Here is a 14,217-nt window from a genome sequence, read left to right as displayed (position 1 = left end):
CGAGCCATCCTCATCCTTTAAGTAGAGACAGGCTTCCACAGCTCATCATACTTATCAGCCCCTAGTTCTGTGTTTGGTTTAATGAAAACCCACTCTACCACTTTCCAATAAATGTAAAATGTTATGGGTGTACAAATTTTCTCACTAACACGGTCCAGGAATGCACCCTCGGACTTGTTCATGAGTAAAGTTTCTGATGTCTACCAGTTAATAAAACCATGAAACCAAGGTGCAAAGGTTTCTGTGTTTCTCTCAAAGCCCTCTCGCCTTGGAATCCATTCTTCTTCAAACCAGCGAATGATGACATCTCTGAAGAATGGTCTGATAGGACGTTCCCAAGTTTTGCTGACTGATATCGTAAATGACACTAAAGGGCATTTGTTTTGAAAGGAGCAACTGCTCTTGCCATTCCTGTTCCTCAGATTCATTGCGCTGACTTTGCTGTAATACTTTCCGTTGGCCTCAAATAAGATGATCATATTACTCTCCAGTTATTGTCACGAATACATCCATTCCTGCGTGTATAAAACGCACTGCAACCATCCGCTTCCAGTATGTATCACTGCCATATATCCAGATCATCCCTTTCACCGTCATCACCATAGGTATTTACATCCAACTTTCCACTATTACACTAAGTTTAGTAGAAATTCTTCCATTCCTGTGTTTAGCTTTTGCAAAGTAACCACAAGAAGAACTATTGTTTGATAAGTATTTAGTATTTATATGACACTGCCCTCTAATGGTCATAAAGTATTCAAGCTGACTTTGTATTTACATTACATTGCTGTTTTGATTCAATTTGAGAAACCATAGCTATTCCATTCTACCCTAAGATGTCATAGAAATATGCAAATAGCCTTAACGATCAAAGGCAGCATTCTAAAGTTTACCGTTTAGTTTCAAGTTTATTAGGATTTGGTATACTGCCTATCGAGGTTATCTAAGCGGTTTTTTTTTTTTTTTTGGTTTTTTTAAAATCTTTATTCCTTTTTATTTCTTTCAACAAGTGTACAGTATTATTACAATTAATTTACATAACACACTTGGCATTCTTAAACAATATTATTATACATGTTTTTATTCCCCCCCCCCACCTCCCACCCTTTTCCATATCAATAAAATATTCCTTCCAAATTTATATATAATTATACATCCCTTTTTGATAATACAATTAATCTGACATGAAATCTGTCCCTCCCCCCATCCTTCTTCCTCAAATACTTTAAACATTTTATTATACCCAGTAATGCACAACAATAAATATCCCATCCTATTACATATATCTCCTTATTTTTCATAACAACATCTTTCCAATATTTTTCCCTCCCTATCCCTCCCTATCTAAGCGGTTTTTACAATCAGGTACTTAAGTATTTTCCAAAATGGTTCCATAAACATCAATGACTTCCCATATAAGGTTCAATAAGCTTTCAATTACTTTCAATTGAAAGAAAGACTTCAATATCTCTTTTAAAAAAAAAAATTGAAATCTTAAAGGTTATGAATTAAAGTTGTCTTTCTCAAGAAGACATTGGTTGTTCACAACTCTTCAGAAATTCTTGTAATTTTATAGGATCTTCAAAGTTCAAAGTTTTATTGTCATACGTTACCCTCATTATAGCAGGGTACATTAACCCATATCTAGCACCAATGGATCTCAGTTTAGGTCGCAACTCTAACAGCTGTTTCCTCTTATATGTAGTACTTTTAGCAAAATCAGGTACGATGTATATTTTAGAGTCCTGGCATCTTAAATTCCTATTTTCCTTTGCCAGCCTGATAATTTCTATCACCTGCTGATATCTTAAAAGACGAAAAATTAAGGGACGTAGTCCTTGTTGCTGACTAGACCTCTTTGCCAGGACCTTCTGAGCCCTTTCAAATTCGAACGGAAATCTAGTTTTGAGAGGAAGGATTTTTGGAAGGAAATTTTCCAGGAAAGCAATCGGATCGTTTTTTTCTACTCCCTCTGGAATCCCAATAAGTCTCAAATTATTTCTTTTGCTCCTATTAATGCAATCTTCCAAATCTCTTCCTAAATTTTCAATTATTTTCTTGTCAATTTTATATTGCTGTATCGTAGTTTCATTCCTTTCTGTACGTTTTTCTAGCTGGTAAAATTTAAAATCCATAACTTCCATCCTTTTGGTAAGGTTAGCTACTTCTTCTTTAACTTCCAGAAGAGTTTTGAATTATTAGTCATAATGTCTTTAATTTGTTGTAACCCCGCAAAGATGTCTTTACGATCTTCCTTTGTCAACCGCACTTTCGTGGGAGACAATGGCTCTGGCTTTGATCTTTTTCCTGAAGTTACACCCGACATCTCTCCTTTTTGTTGTTTATTTGAAGCCATATTATACCCTAATTTCACCAGCAGAGGGAACAAAACTAATATTTATAGCTTATATCTTCTTATTTTAATCCTGCTAATACGGAGCTGCTCGTTCACCCGTCCATCCGATTGCGTGTCCAAGCCACGCCCCCTGTATAACAAATTTTTAATAAACTTGGAACTTGGAAATTTTGCCTTTTGAGGGCCGATTTTGGGGAAAGTCTATAGCTTCCTCTATAGATGTTATACATTTTCTTAGGGGAGTTGAGTTCATCTGGCCTCCTTGTCAACCAGTGGTGCCTCAATGGAATTTGAATCTGGTCTTATCTGCCTTGGCTTTCTCATCCTTTGAACCCCTGACGGGTTGTAAAAATATTACCTTCAAGACAGTTTTCTTAGTTGACATTGCCTCAGCTTACAGGATCTCATAGACCTCATCTTCCCAGGAACCTTTCTTCCTGTTTTTCCACGGTCAATGTTGTCTTTTCTGCCTAAAGTGGTGTTGGCCTTTCATATGAATCAGTCAATTTCTCTGCTGGTCTTAAGTGATCCTGAAGGAGATGAGGAACAGACTGTATCACTTCATACAATACCTTCCTTTTTGCCAAAGGTAGTTTCTCCCTTTCATGTGAATCAGATAGTTTTCTTACCTGTCTTTCCAAAGACAGATATGTGCAGAGTTTTGGTCACTAATGGCTTTAGAAAATCTGATCATCTGTTTGTGCTATTTCATGAGCAGCATAAAGGGAAGGTGACATCTAAGACATCAGTTGCTCACTGGATTAAGGTGATTATAGAGGCAGTCTACATTTTGGCTCCGAAAGTGGTCCAAGTAGGTTTTGGGGGCCATTCAACCAGGACTCATGCCACCTCCTGGGCAGAATTTAAAGCAATTACCCCAGAAGATATTTGCAAGGCGGCACTTTGGTCCACCCCGTCATTCTTTTGTGAAGCATTACAGAATTGATGTATGGGTTAGAGATGACGGTGCCTTTGCAGGGCAGTTGTGCAGGGAGTCTTCTTCCTGCCCTAAAGGATAGAGCTCTGGTACATTGCACTGGTTTGGATGGTTCTAGCTGGATGAAAGGAAGGTGAAATTTAATCATGCCTCTTAATTTCACAATTCAAGTGTATTTACTATTCTGCAAATGAAATATATCTAAGCATGTTACACCTTTAAATAAAAATAATGATGAGAAAAAAGGGGAGGGTAAATCACATGAGACTGTGTGGAGAGCAGTAGAAGTGCTGGGGGAGGAAGAGAGGTGCCAGCTGTCTACATTCTCTGTGGTGTCGCTCATAGAATCCACAGGTAATATTATGTTGCTGCTACTGCTGCCTCTGTCAATATCTCCATCCTTTCAGGTCTGTAGCAGAAGCAAAAGTAAGCGAGGAGAGTCCTGGAGCTTGTGTGTGCTTTCAGTATCTGCCGGTTCTGCCCCATCTTGTGTAAGAAGGGGTGGGACTGACAGATACTGAGCCTGTGTACAAAGGCCCTGAACTGCTCGTTATGCTTACTTCTGCCAGTTCTCAGTTGGTGGGCATTTTTTGCAGGTTGGAAAAGGTGCTGGTACTGTGTACCACCTGAAAATAAACTGTGTGTTTTAGATACAAATGCATACTTTAGCAATATTAATGCAAACTGTTTTGAATGACCGGGATCTAAGCTGTTTTCTAAGTTCCTTTAAGTAATAAAGTACAAGGTTCCAGCAACTAGGCCTCACAGAAGAAAAGGATAATATGATCTGTGCTGAGACTTCAACTAAAGTCTACTGATTGAAGACACATTCTGTGTCTTAGTCATAGTGGTGTACTGTGATGTTTTTGTCTAAATGCTCATGTAAGATGCAGTATTTATAATGCTTCTTGATATTTTCATACACATCAACTTGCATTTCATGGCTCAGATGAAAACCTGTCACAGTCACAAGTTGTTATTGATGGCTAAATTTTAAAGTAGGATCTGTTGGATGGGGGTGGGAGGGTAATAAAGATGGGGTATCCTTTATTGTTCTGCTGATAAATTGGTGTCATCCTTACTTTCATAGGTGACAGAGTTGGGTCGCATTGCTAGTCACTATTACATCACCAATGAGACGATGCAGACCTACAACCAACTGCTGAAGCCAACACTGAGTGAAATTGAGCTTTTTCGTGTTTTCTCCCTCTCTTCTGAGTTTAAGAACATCACTGTTCGAGAGGTGAGCTGCCAGAAGTTGTTGGTATGGTACATATTATTGGGTGGGGTTTCGTTTTGTGGATTGAAAAGAGATCTTTCTCCTTGATATTCATATGCAGTATTCCTTATTCTCTGAGGGCAAGGAAGTCTTTAAAATCTTTACAGATGGGTGATATAACTGATGGAGCCTAGTGCATGGGAAGCACTATCTCAGCAATTTCTTAAAAGCATTTGCATACACTCAGTATATATGCAAACCTGTTCTGACTGCCACTGGCATGTGGGATCTCCTCAGTCTAAACATTTGTAATGGAGCTGAATGGATTTGTTTTTGTCCTGTTACCTCAGCTCCAAACTTTTTAAGGCATTTCATCTTTTTTTTTTTTTTGTCTTGAAGTCCTATTGTATTCAGATGGGCTCTTTCACAAGATCCTAGTAAGTTTCATAGTCCTTTTTTTGGTGAGTTGTTTTTAAGTTATTTTCTTTTTTCTTAGCTCTCTGTGGGCTGCCGGGGAATTTTTGTCACCTTCAAGTTGTTTGATTTCACTGCAGCTATTTTTCCAGATGAGATGCCTCAGAAGAAGACCCCTGCAGCTTCAAAAGATAGTCCCTGTGCAACAGCACCATGTCCGTTATGGATACCTATTCCTGGTGCCTGGGACCGCACCGTGATCCTCTCTGTTTTTTTTCTGTTCATGGATGTCAAAGAAGGATTATGGAAGAGAAATGCAAAGAGAAAAGCTTTCACATGATAAGATTAACTCATTGGCATTGGAAACGTTGGTCTCCATGAATCTAGGAACTATCAGATGTTTGGGGTGTATCAACATCTAGAGTGTCTCCATCATTCTCTCAGCATGAGCACTGGTAGAACCCATCGGGAGCAGTCATCATCCAAATCCTGTCTAAAGTAGAGGAAGAATTTAACCTCTTATTCATTGATGCTTAGCGAAGGTGATGCAGGACAATAGGTGAATGCTAGAATTTTTTGGCATCGCTCCTCATCAAGGCATGGCACCAATGTTGACAGTATCCTTGACTTGCCCTCATCGTGAAGTCCATTCATCCTCTGTGCCATCAGAGAGGATGCAACAGCCTCCATGGATCTAAGACCCTGGTTCCTGTTCCTTCCAAGTGACTCAGGACGATATTGCCATTCTTACTGTGATGCCCTTACCTTTATTGATGGCAGCCTTTAAAAATTATCACAACCCCTTACCAATATCATTAATGCCATCCAACTCCTCCACTAATATAGATGTGTGGCTTTTTTTAGGAAGTATCCTTGAAAAAGCAATATGTGAAACATGTTGAATAAAACTTCCCAGATTGTTTGGACCAGTGTTATGAAGTTAAGTAAAACTTTTTGATAGTGAATGAAATAATTAATGAAAATAATTGAAAACTAAAGGACTGAGACGATATGACACACAACGCTTTTGGCTATTAAAGTTTTTGAGCATTAAGTGATGTCACTGAGTCCCTGTGAGAATAATTATGGTTATAGTATTTTTTATTTTTTTTATTTTTTTTTGAGACTTAATGTTGGGCTGTTACTGAACATAACACTTTATTTTTATTTTGCAAAACCTTCCAGCTCTATGCAGATAACAGAATAAGAAAAACTTTATAAGCACAGTGAACTACAAAATCATAATCAATAAAACAAAACATATTAACCAGTCATCATTACTTCCCAAAAACGTTTTGAAAAGGATAAGTGTAAGGTTTTGCCCCCCAAATGTAAGGTTTTGGAGGGGTAATGTTGAAGTGAACCAGGTCCCGGGTTCAATACCCTTGTAGAAGATTCTCATTAGGAAGTGAAATTACTGACAAAAGACAGCTAAGAGTGCTTTCATAAAGAATATATATATATTGTGCAGAAGTAGGCTTAATATTACAAAAAATAATTTTATAAAGTTACATCAAGCTTTAAGTATTCAGTAATTTTCTAAAATGAAAATATGAAACAGAGATAAGTATTAATGGGCAAAGCTCAGATTCCCAGCTAGCAGTCTGATAAGAAAGTATTTATTTTTTTAATTTATAAATCGCTTAAGTCTAGGTGTTGTACATATTAAACATACATAATTATGAATACAAACAACACAATAACACGTAGTTGCCAAAATCCAAAAGTATTTAAATTGATAGAAAAATTTCAATAAAACACTATCATAAATGTAAATCATTCATCCTCAGCCTTAATCTACTCTTAAGTTTCAAGTTTGTTTAAGTCTTGATATACCGCTTTTATAATCAAAGAGAACGCATAAACAATTACAATACAGGCGCAACATGATACACATGGGCAAATAGGGAGGATACATTGCTTAAAATAAAAGAAAGGGTTATTGCTGCACACAGAACTTTGTGGCTAAGGGATTGGTCTGTGGGCATTGATTCCAAGTCTAAGCTATCTATCTATTACCCTTTAGGGATTCCATGCTTTTCAGAGAAGAGTTGGTTAAAGGTCTTGGGGAGGCTAAGGTTTGCCAGAGGACAAGCTCAAGGGTCTCTGATTGTTTAAAAAAAACAAAACTCTAAACTGAACTGAGTGCTAAACAATCATATTATGATTGTATGTATATGACTGATGAGTCAAGGGATCAGCCACTTGAGGATCCCAAGGGTTTTCTTCTTTGCTAGTCGACATATTGCTGGCAAGGAACCACATAGGGATCTTATTCAGTTTCAAAGTGAAGTAATTTCAGACTCTTGCTGGTAGACATGCATAATCTAACAGTCTGGAGTGCCTTAAAGGAAAAAATATTAGCAGATAAGACCTAATTTCCTCATCTCTTCCTGTAGAATACACTTATGCTTTCTGTCTATTCACTCCCCTTTGTTCCTTTCTTTTCCTTGTTGTTGAACTTAGCAATAATCGTGGTGTATCTGTAGATATTGCAAGATTATTTTGGGTTTGCTTGTGTATAGAAAATAAAAAGAAATATGCATCTGGATAAGACAGTATAGTTGGTTTAGAGTAGAAGGAAATGCCTGTGTTTGAATCCAGGAGACCCTGGATGTCAGAGGTATGGGATATAGTTTCTTTTGAGTAGTTGACCAATCTCTGTCTTTTCTTTTGTTACAGGAGGAGAAGCTGGAACTGCAAAAGCTGTTGGAGAGAGTCCCAATACCTGTGAAAGAGAGCATCGAAGAACCAAGTGCCAAAGTAACTCTGCCAACCCTTCCCTTTCTAACTTACTGCGTTTGACATGAAAGAGCATTCTTTTTCCTGCCTTCCTAAGAAAGCTTACCCTTTTTTCTTTCCATGGGGTAGAGCACTGCCTACTGCTAGAGTATCTCCCACATACAGTGCCAAGAACTTTATCTATATTCCAGACATACAAACAATGTAACAGTTTCTGAGATGTCCCATGCATTGCTTCTATAATGTTGCAGTGGTTTGAAGACTACATCATTGTATTGCTTACCTCTGTTCCTCTTAATATCTACTTACATGTTACCAAACCCTTCTATAGCTCTTCAAGTCTCATTGCTTAAGAATTTCATGTAATCACTGTGGGCCTGTCTCTCTTTCTGTAGATTAATGTACTGCTTCAGGCTTTTATCTCTCAGCTGAAGTTGGAAGGTTTTGCTCTGATGGCTGACATGGTTTATGTAACACAGGTGAGTGGCTTTGAGTGTTCTTATCTCCTATTTGTGTGGCTCAAAGGGCTCTGGGTCAAAATGAACCAGTTGGAATTGGTCAGTTTTATTTGAAGCTTTCTGTGGTATGAACCAATGTAAATATAAAATTCCATATTCTGCTACACCAGTCCAGATTTAGGGGATTTTTCCCTTTTTAACAGATGATGGTGTGCTCTCCTCCCTTGCCTGTTTATAAATTCAGGGCTAGCACACTGTTCAAAAGTTGAGTCTTAGCCCCTGGGACCCTTTGCAGTAGGGGTGTGGTTTCACCATCCAGATCGACCTTCAAGAGCTGCACAATGCCTCCAACACTTGCACCTACTCATCTACTCTCAGCACTGTCTGAAGTAAGGACCTCCACAGGCACTCTTTCCTCTCCTGGCTCCTTGGAGGGGGCTCGGTTTCTAAGACTTTACCTACATTTTTTGTTCCCAGAGCAGCTGAGCTCTGGGCTGTCTGTTCCATTCTTTGGATAGTCCCAGGCTGGGCTAAGCCTTGTGTCCTCTGTCAGCTTTTTTGATATGCAAAAGTCACTGCCGCTTCTCACTTTTATCCAAAAATTGAGTCTTGCCAGGAATTAGATGCTAGCCCGGTACCCTGCTTTTAAGTATATATATCTGTACTTGAACAATGTTTTCCTTTTTCTCATAGCCTCTGTGCTGAGGTTGGAGAAAATAGCAATTTTCAAGCTTTTACAGACCATCGACTTTGATTTTGGGGCCTTTGCAGTTGAACTCTAGAGAAGTGACTTAGTGGTCAGAGCTGCTGTCTCAGCACCCTGAAATTGTGGGTTCAATTCCAGTGCTGCTCCTTGTGACCCTGGGCAAGTCACTTAACCCTCCATTTCCCTAGGTACCATAGTTAGATTGTGAGCCCGCTGGGACAGATAGAAAAATTCCTTAGAGTACCTGCTTAAAGTTCCTAGCAGAGTACAATAATAATCAAAATATCCATGTTTAATATTTTAGGAAAAGCATAAACATATTCACATATCACACAAGACAAACTCTACATCAATTCCACATCACCAGCTCTTACTGTAAATGACTTCTGCAGTAAATAAGCAATTGAGAGCTAGTCCAACCTTTATTTAGTTGTTATGAAAATGCCTTCTGGAATAAATAGGTCAGTGGGCAACAAATTCCATAAAGTAGGTCTCATTACTTAGAATATAGAAGATCTAAGGCCATGTAAACTAGGGTTCTCCCCCCCAAAAAAAAAAATTGTCAGCAGATCTTAAAGCACTAATAATAGGCTTATATATTTTCAAAGTGGTAGATAGAATCTAGTGTGCCTCATTTTTAAAAAATCTTTTAAAAACTAAGATTTTTAAAAACTAAAAATTTTTTTTAATGAATCCTTTTATCAATTGGCAGTCAATGAAGAAAAAACCAGGACCGTAGAGAGATGATCATATCTTGAGGTTTGAGTAATTAAATGAGCAGCAGAGTTCTATTCTACAAGTAATTTCTTCATAAAGGCCGCCTTCCACATCCCAGGGCTAGGCTTAGGATATGTCTCTGTGTACACATTCTCTAAAGATGGCTTTGTTTAGGAAGGCCGACGCCATGTTCAGCAGCCCTGGTAAGGAACAGACAGCTTCCAGCTCATCCTTTTCTAGATGGGTAAGAGAGGTGATCTCCTTAGTACATTTTGCTTTAAGGTGAGGGCACAGGCTTCTTTCTGGGCAAAGCACAGATATATCTCTGAAAGACATCAGTGGATACTTGGTCTTTTGTCGAACATTATAGATTAGATATGCCACCTTGGGGCAGGAAGAGGCCACCTTGGGGCAAGTGTTCTCAGAAAAGTCTTGTCATCTTCTGCTTGCGTTATGAAAGATGATAAAATCTTCTAGGATATAAAAGACTGCTGATTTTTTTTTCTCTTTCAAGTATCCTTATATTGCCACCTCTTTTCTTCTTCTCTTACCTCTACTGAAAGTTTGATGGTTGTATTATATTTTTCCATTGAATGTTTTACTGGTTTAATGTGGTGGTTAACTCTATTCTATTGCTTTGACATTAGGAGATTAAGCACCTCACCTTTACCACCTTTACCTTCTTTACCACCATCTATAATATGGTGAGGATGTCGCAAAAAAATTTGAGCACAAAATAGTTACAAACAACTGGAGAAATAGAATGGGAAAACCCCTACATAAGAGAACTTGAGAGAAAAAGAGGTGGACAACTTACAGCAGCCGGGAGTCAACAAATCAAAAGTTTATTTCCAAAGCACTCACCATCTGGATTGGTCTAGAACAGTGATTCCCAACCCTGTCCTGGAGGAACACCAAGCCAATCGGGTTTTCAGGCTAGCCCTAATGAATATGCATGAGAGAGATTTGCATATGATGGAAGTGATAGGCATGCAAATTTGCTTCATGCATATTCATTAGGGCTAGCCTGAAAACCCAATTGGCCTGGTGTTCCTCCAGGACAGGGTTGGGAACCACTGGTCTAGAAGATTCAAGGAAATTAACAAATAAGACTAAATTTTTCTGCACCTTTCCCACTTACTTAACCGAGATAGCCCTCTCACTCAGTATACTTCCCTTCACATACTGTATACATCATCCCTCGTGAGCAGGACAGTGGGTAGCTGCAGGGCCATCACAACTGTTAGGCAGGACTAATCTAATTTAATCTAATCTAAACCTTAAGTTTATATACCGCATCATCTCCATGATGACTAGTCAGTCACTTGGGACAGCAGCTTTTGGGAGATACCAAAGAGCATCTGACATCAACCATATAGATTCTTTTTTTTTTTTTTTTTTTTAATTCTTTATTCATTTTATAACTTACATCAAGTGCACAGTAAATATCAAACAATTATAATACAACATCACTTGAAAAGTCTTCAATATCATACACCAATAAGATTTAACCCCCACCCCCTCCCAAATTCATATATAACTAATATATGCCTTCTCAAAATAATATCTTATGACCTTCAAATTCAAAGAAACATGAGGTACTTGTTGCAGATTTCCGGGTCTCGCTGCGAGATCTGGAAACCTGCAACAAGCACAATGCCAGCTGTGGAAACACTGAGAGAACATCTAACCCAGCTCTACGGGGAAGAACATCTTTAAACCTACCAGAGTTTTTTCCATTCTATGGACTTTTCAATAAAATTCAAATTTCTGACCAGCTGACTTTCCCGCCAAAATTCAAATTGGTGGACTGCCCTGTTCCCAATCGGGTCAGTGAACCCACAATTACAAAGACACAGTGAGACCTGGAAACCTGCCACAACCACAATGCCAGTTGCGGAAACCCTGAGAAAACATGGGGTACTTTTATCAGTGGAGAGAGTGGGCAGTTTTAAAATAACCCTTTTACCCAGATTATTCTGGGAAGGAAATTGTTGGGATGGTCATAACTGGAGGGGCAAAGGACATAAAGGTTAATTGGATGAGATGCAAGGCTGAAGGTTCTCCTAGTGAATCTAATACCCTTACACTGGTCTTGGATAGCCACCAAATTCACTTCTGGGGCAGTGTGGTGAAGCCATTGCATACTGATCAAATCATCTTATTCTTTCTAGGATGACAGAGCAAACGGCCTAGATGTGACTATCTCATAATAGCATCTACCCTCTCTGCTTTCAGTCTGCAGGGCGCCTCATGCGAGCAATCTTTGAGATTGTCCTCAACCGGGGATGGGCACAACTAACAGACAAAACCTTGACCTTGTGCAAGATGATTGACAAAAGAATGTAAGAGAAACTATTTTTATAAAATGCTCATCAGCCTTTGTACTGTTTCCTGCCTTTTCCAATCTCTGCACCATCTTTGTCTCATCCTTTCCCTGACTCATCCCCCACCTATCCTTGTATTGACCCAGGGTTAGCCTCCATATCATCCTGCACTCATTCTTGAACCAGTCTCTGCTTCATCTATGAATTAACCATTACTCTCGTCCCAATGCCAGCCCGTCCTCCATTCTATACTTGCCCTGACATTTCAGCAAATCTCCTGGCTTCTCACCCTAACATTGCTCTGTTCTGATGTTTTATGTCAACTTTCCTTTGCCTCCATAGGTGGCAGTCCATGTGCCCATTGCGTCAATTCCGGAAACTTCCTGAGGAAGTGGTAAAGAAAATAGAGAAGAAAAACTTTCCATTTGAGCGACTGTATGACCTGAACCACAATGAGATAGGTAAGAACATTCTCCCCTCTCCCAATATTATTCATCTCTCTGCTATGATATGTATTTACATGCCTTCCTCTTCCTCCTGCTGTAATCCACAAACCATGTTTCAGCCTCAGTCTCTTAACTCCCTTACACATATAACCCAGCAATAACTCCCCACATACTCCTCCTTCCCCCAGCCCATATTTCTCTGTGGTCAAACAGGGGATCTGCATCCATATGTGTGAGTAACATCATCCCTGACAGTTTCCAGCAGGTACAGTTGCTCTCTCAAAGTTCATAAAAACCTTAATAGGGGCTCCGGAGTATGCAAAGGTGTTCTCTCTACCCGGGTGTTTTTTCCTCCCATCTAACAGCTTGCCAGTCATATCTAACTTATTTTATACACAAACAAAAGAAAAAAAAGAAGCTCTTCTTCCTCCTTAGACAATGACGCCAGCCCTCAAGCCATTCCTCTGAAGATTGGAAGTTGACTCTCGGACTATGGTGAGGCCTGGGAACAAATAACGACCAACCTCTGGGTCCTGGAGATTATCAGAAAGCATTACAAGATAGTTTGCATGCCCTGTCTCCAACTGGTTCGTGGATTTGCCAGTGGGTCAGCCAGAGAAGGTGGTAAAGGTCTGGGCAACGTTGCGAAGGTTGTTAGATTTTCAAGCCATAGAACCAGTCCTTTCAGAAGACTCAGGCTCTGGCAGATACTTGATATACATTGTTGTACCCAAGAAAGGCTCAGAGGATGGAAGACCCATCCTGGATCTCAAATACATGCACGCAGTCCTAGGAGGTCATTGGTTCTGGATGGAGACTGTTCGGGCTGTCGTTGCAGCGGTAGAGTCAGGAGAATTTTTGGCCTCCATAGATTTGACGTAAGCTTACATTCAACCCAATCTTCCCAGAACACAGAAAGTTCCTGAAATTCCATGTGTTGGAAAATAACTACCAATCCTCAGTGCTTCCCTTTGGGCTGGCAATGGTGCCCCAAACTTTCACCAAAGTTATAGTGGCAGTGGCTGCTCATCTCTACAGAACGTCAGAGCAGTTTGGCGTGTGCATTCATAGTTGGACGATTGGTTCATCAGAGCACTGTCCTGAACGGAAGGAGAAAAGGTGCTAGCGGCAGTTGTGGAGACGTTGCAGAGTCTGGACTGGATTGTGAACTTTTGAAAGAGCCACTTAGTTCTGACACAGTCCCTGGAATACTGGGGGTCTTATTTAACACATTAGAAGGTAGAGTCTCTTCCAAAAGCATGCAAACAAGCTTCATGGTCAAATTGCAGACCTGTTGTTCAAGCTAGCGCCTACTGTGTGGCATTATATTCAGATCCTTGGGTTGATGGCGGCCACAACAGAGGTGGTGCCCTGGGCAAAGGCGCATATGTGTCCCCTCCAGGACACATTGTCTCACTGGTTGCTTCAGAGAGACTCTTAAGTTCCACTCCCTTGGACAGTGGTAGCCCAAAGCAGCATGAGCTGGTGGCTCCATCCACAGTCTTTAGCGAATGGACTCCCACTCTAGATCAATTCCTGGGTCATACTAACGATGGATACTAACTTGTTTACTTGGGGGACTCATTGCAATGGTCACCCAGTTCAAGAACATTAGACTCTGTCTCAGCGGAAATGGTCTGCCAACAGGCTGGAACTGCGAGCCATTCATCTGGCATTACAGCGACTACAGTTTTTGCTGGAGGGCAAAGCAGTCATTCTTTTCCGACAGTGCCATTGCAGTGGCCTATGTCAACAGGAAGGGAGGCACCAAGAGTGCTCCGCTCCAGCAGGAAGCGAAAGCATTGTTCTCTTGGACAGAAATTCACCTGCAGGCAATCTCTGTGGCGCACGTGGCCAGGGTGGACAATATTCAAGCGGATTATCTCAGCAGACAG

The 14,217-nt window shown here is 40.0% G+C and overlaps 1 protein-coding gene across 1 annotated transcript in view; it reads left to right on the top strand.

Moving 5' to 3' along the window:
- Positions 1-14,217, top strand: part of SNRNP200 (small nuclear ribonucleoprotein U5 subunit 200) — a 167,092-nt gene that overhangs the window by 71,560 nt on the left and 81,315 nt on the right. The window contains exons 22-26 of the mRNA XM_033948563.1: positions 4,384-4,536; positions 7,609-7,689; positions 8,064-8,147; positions 11,788-11,894; positions 12,219-12,337. Coding sequence (XP_033804454.1) covers positions 4,384-4,536; positions 7,609-7,689; positions 8,064-8,147; positions 11,788-11,894; positions 12,219-12,337 — 544 coding nt within the window. The remainder of the gene's footprint in view (positions 1-4,383; positions 4,537-7,608; positions 7,690-8,063; positions 8,148-11,787; positions 11,895-12,218; positions 12,338-14,217) is intronic.

The sequence above is a fragment of the Geotrypetes seraphini genome, chromosome 6 (assembly GCF_902459505.1).
Source record: "Geotrypetes seraphini chromosome 6, aGeoSer1.1, whole genome shotgun sequence".
Taxonomy (NCBI): domain Eukaryota; kingdom Metazoa; phylum Chordata; class Amphibia; order Gymnophiona; family Dermophiidae; genus Geotrypetes; species Geotrypetes seraphini.
The sequence above is the reverse complement of the archived record's forward strand: the minus strand, read 5'-3'. Positions and strand labels throughout refer to the sequence as shown.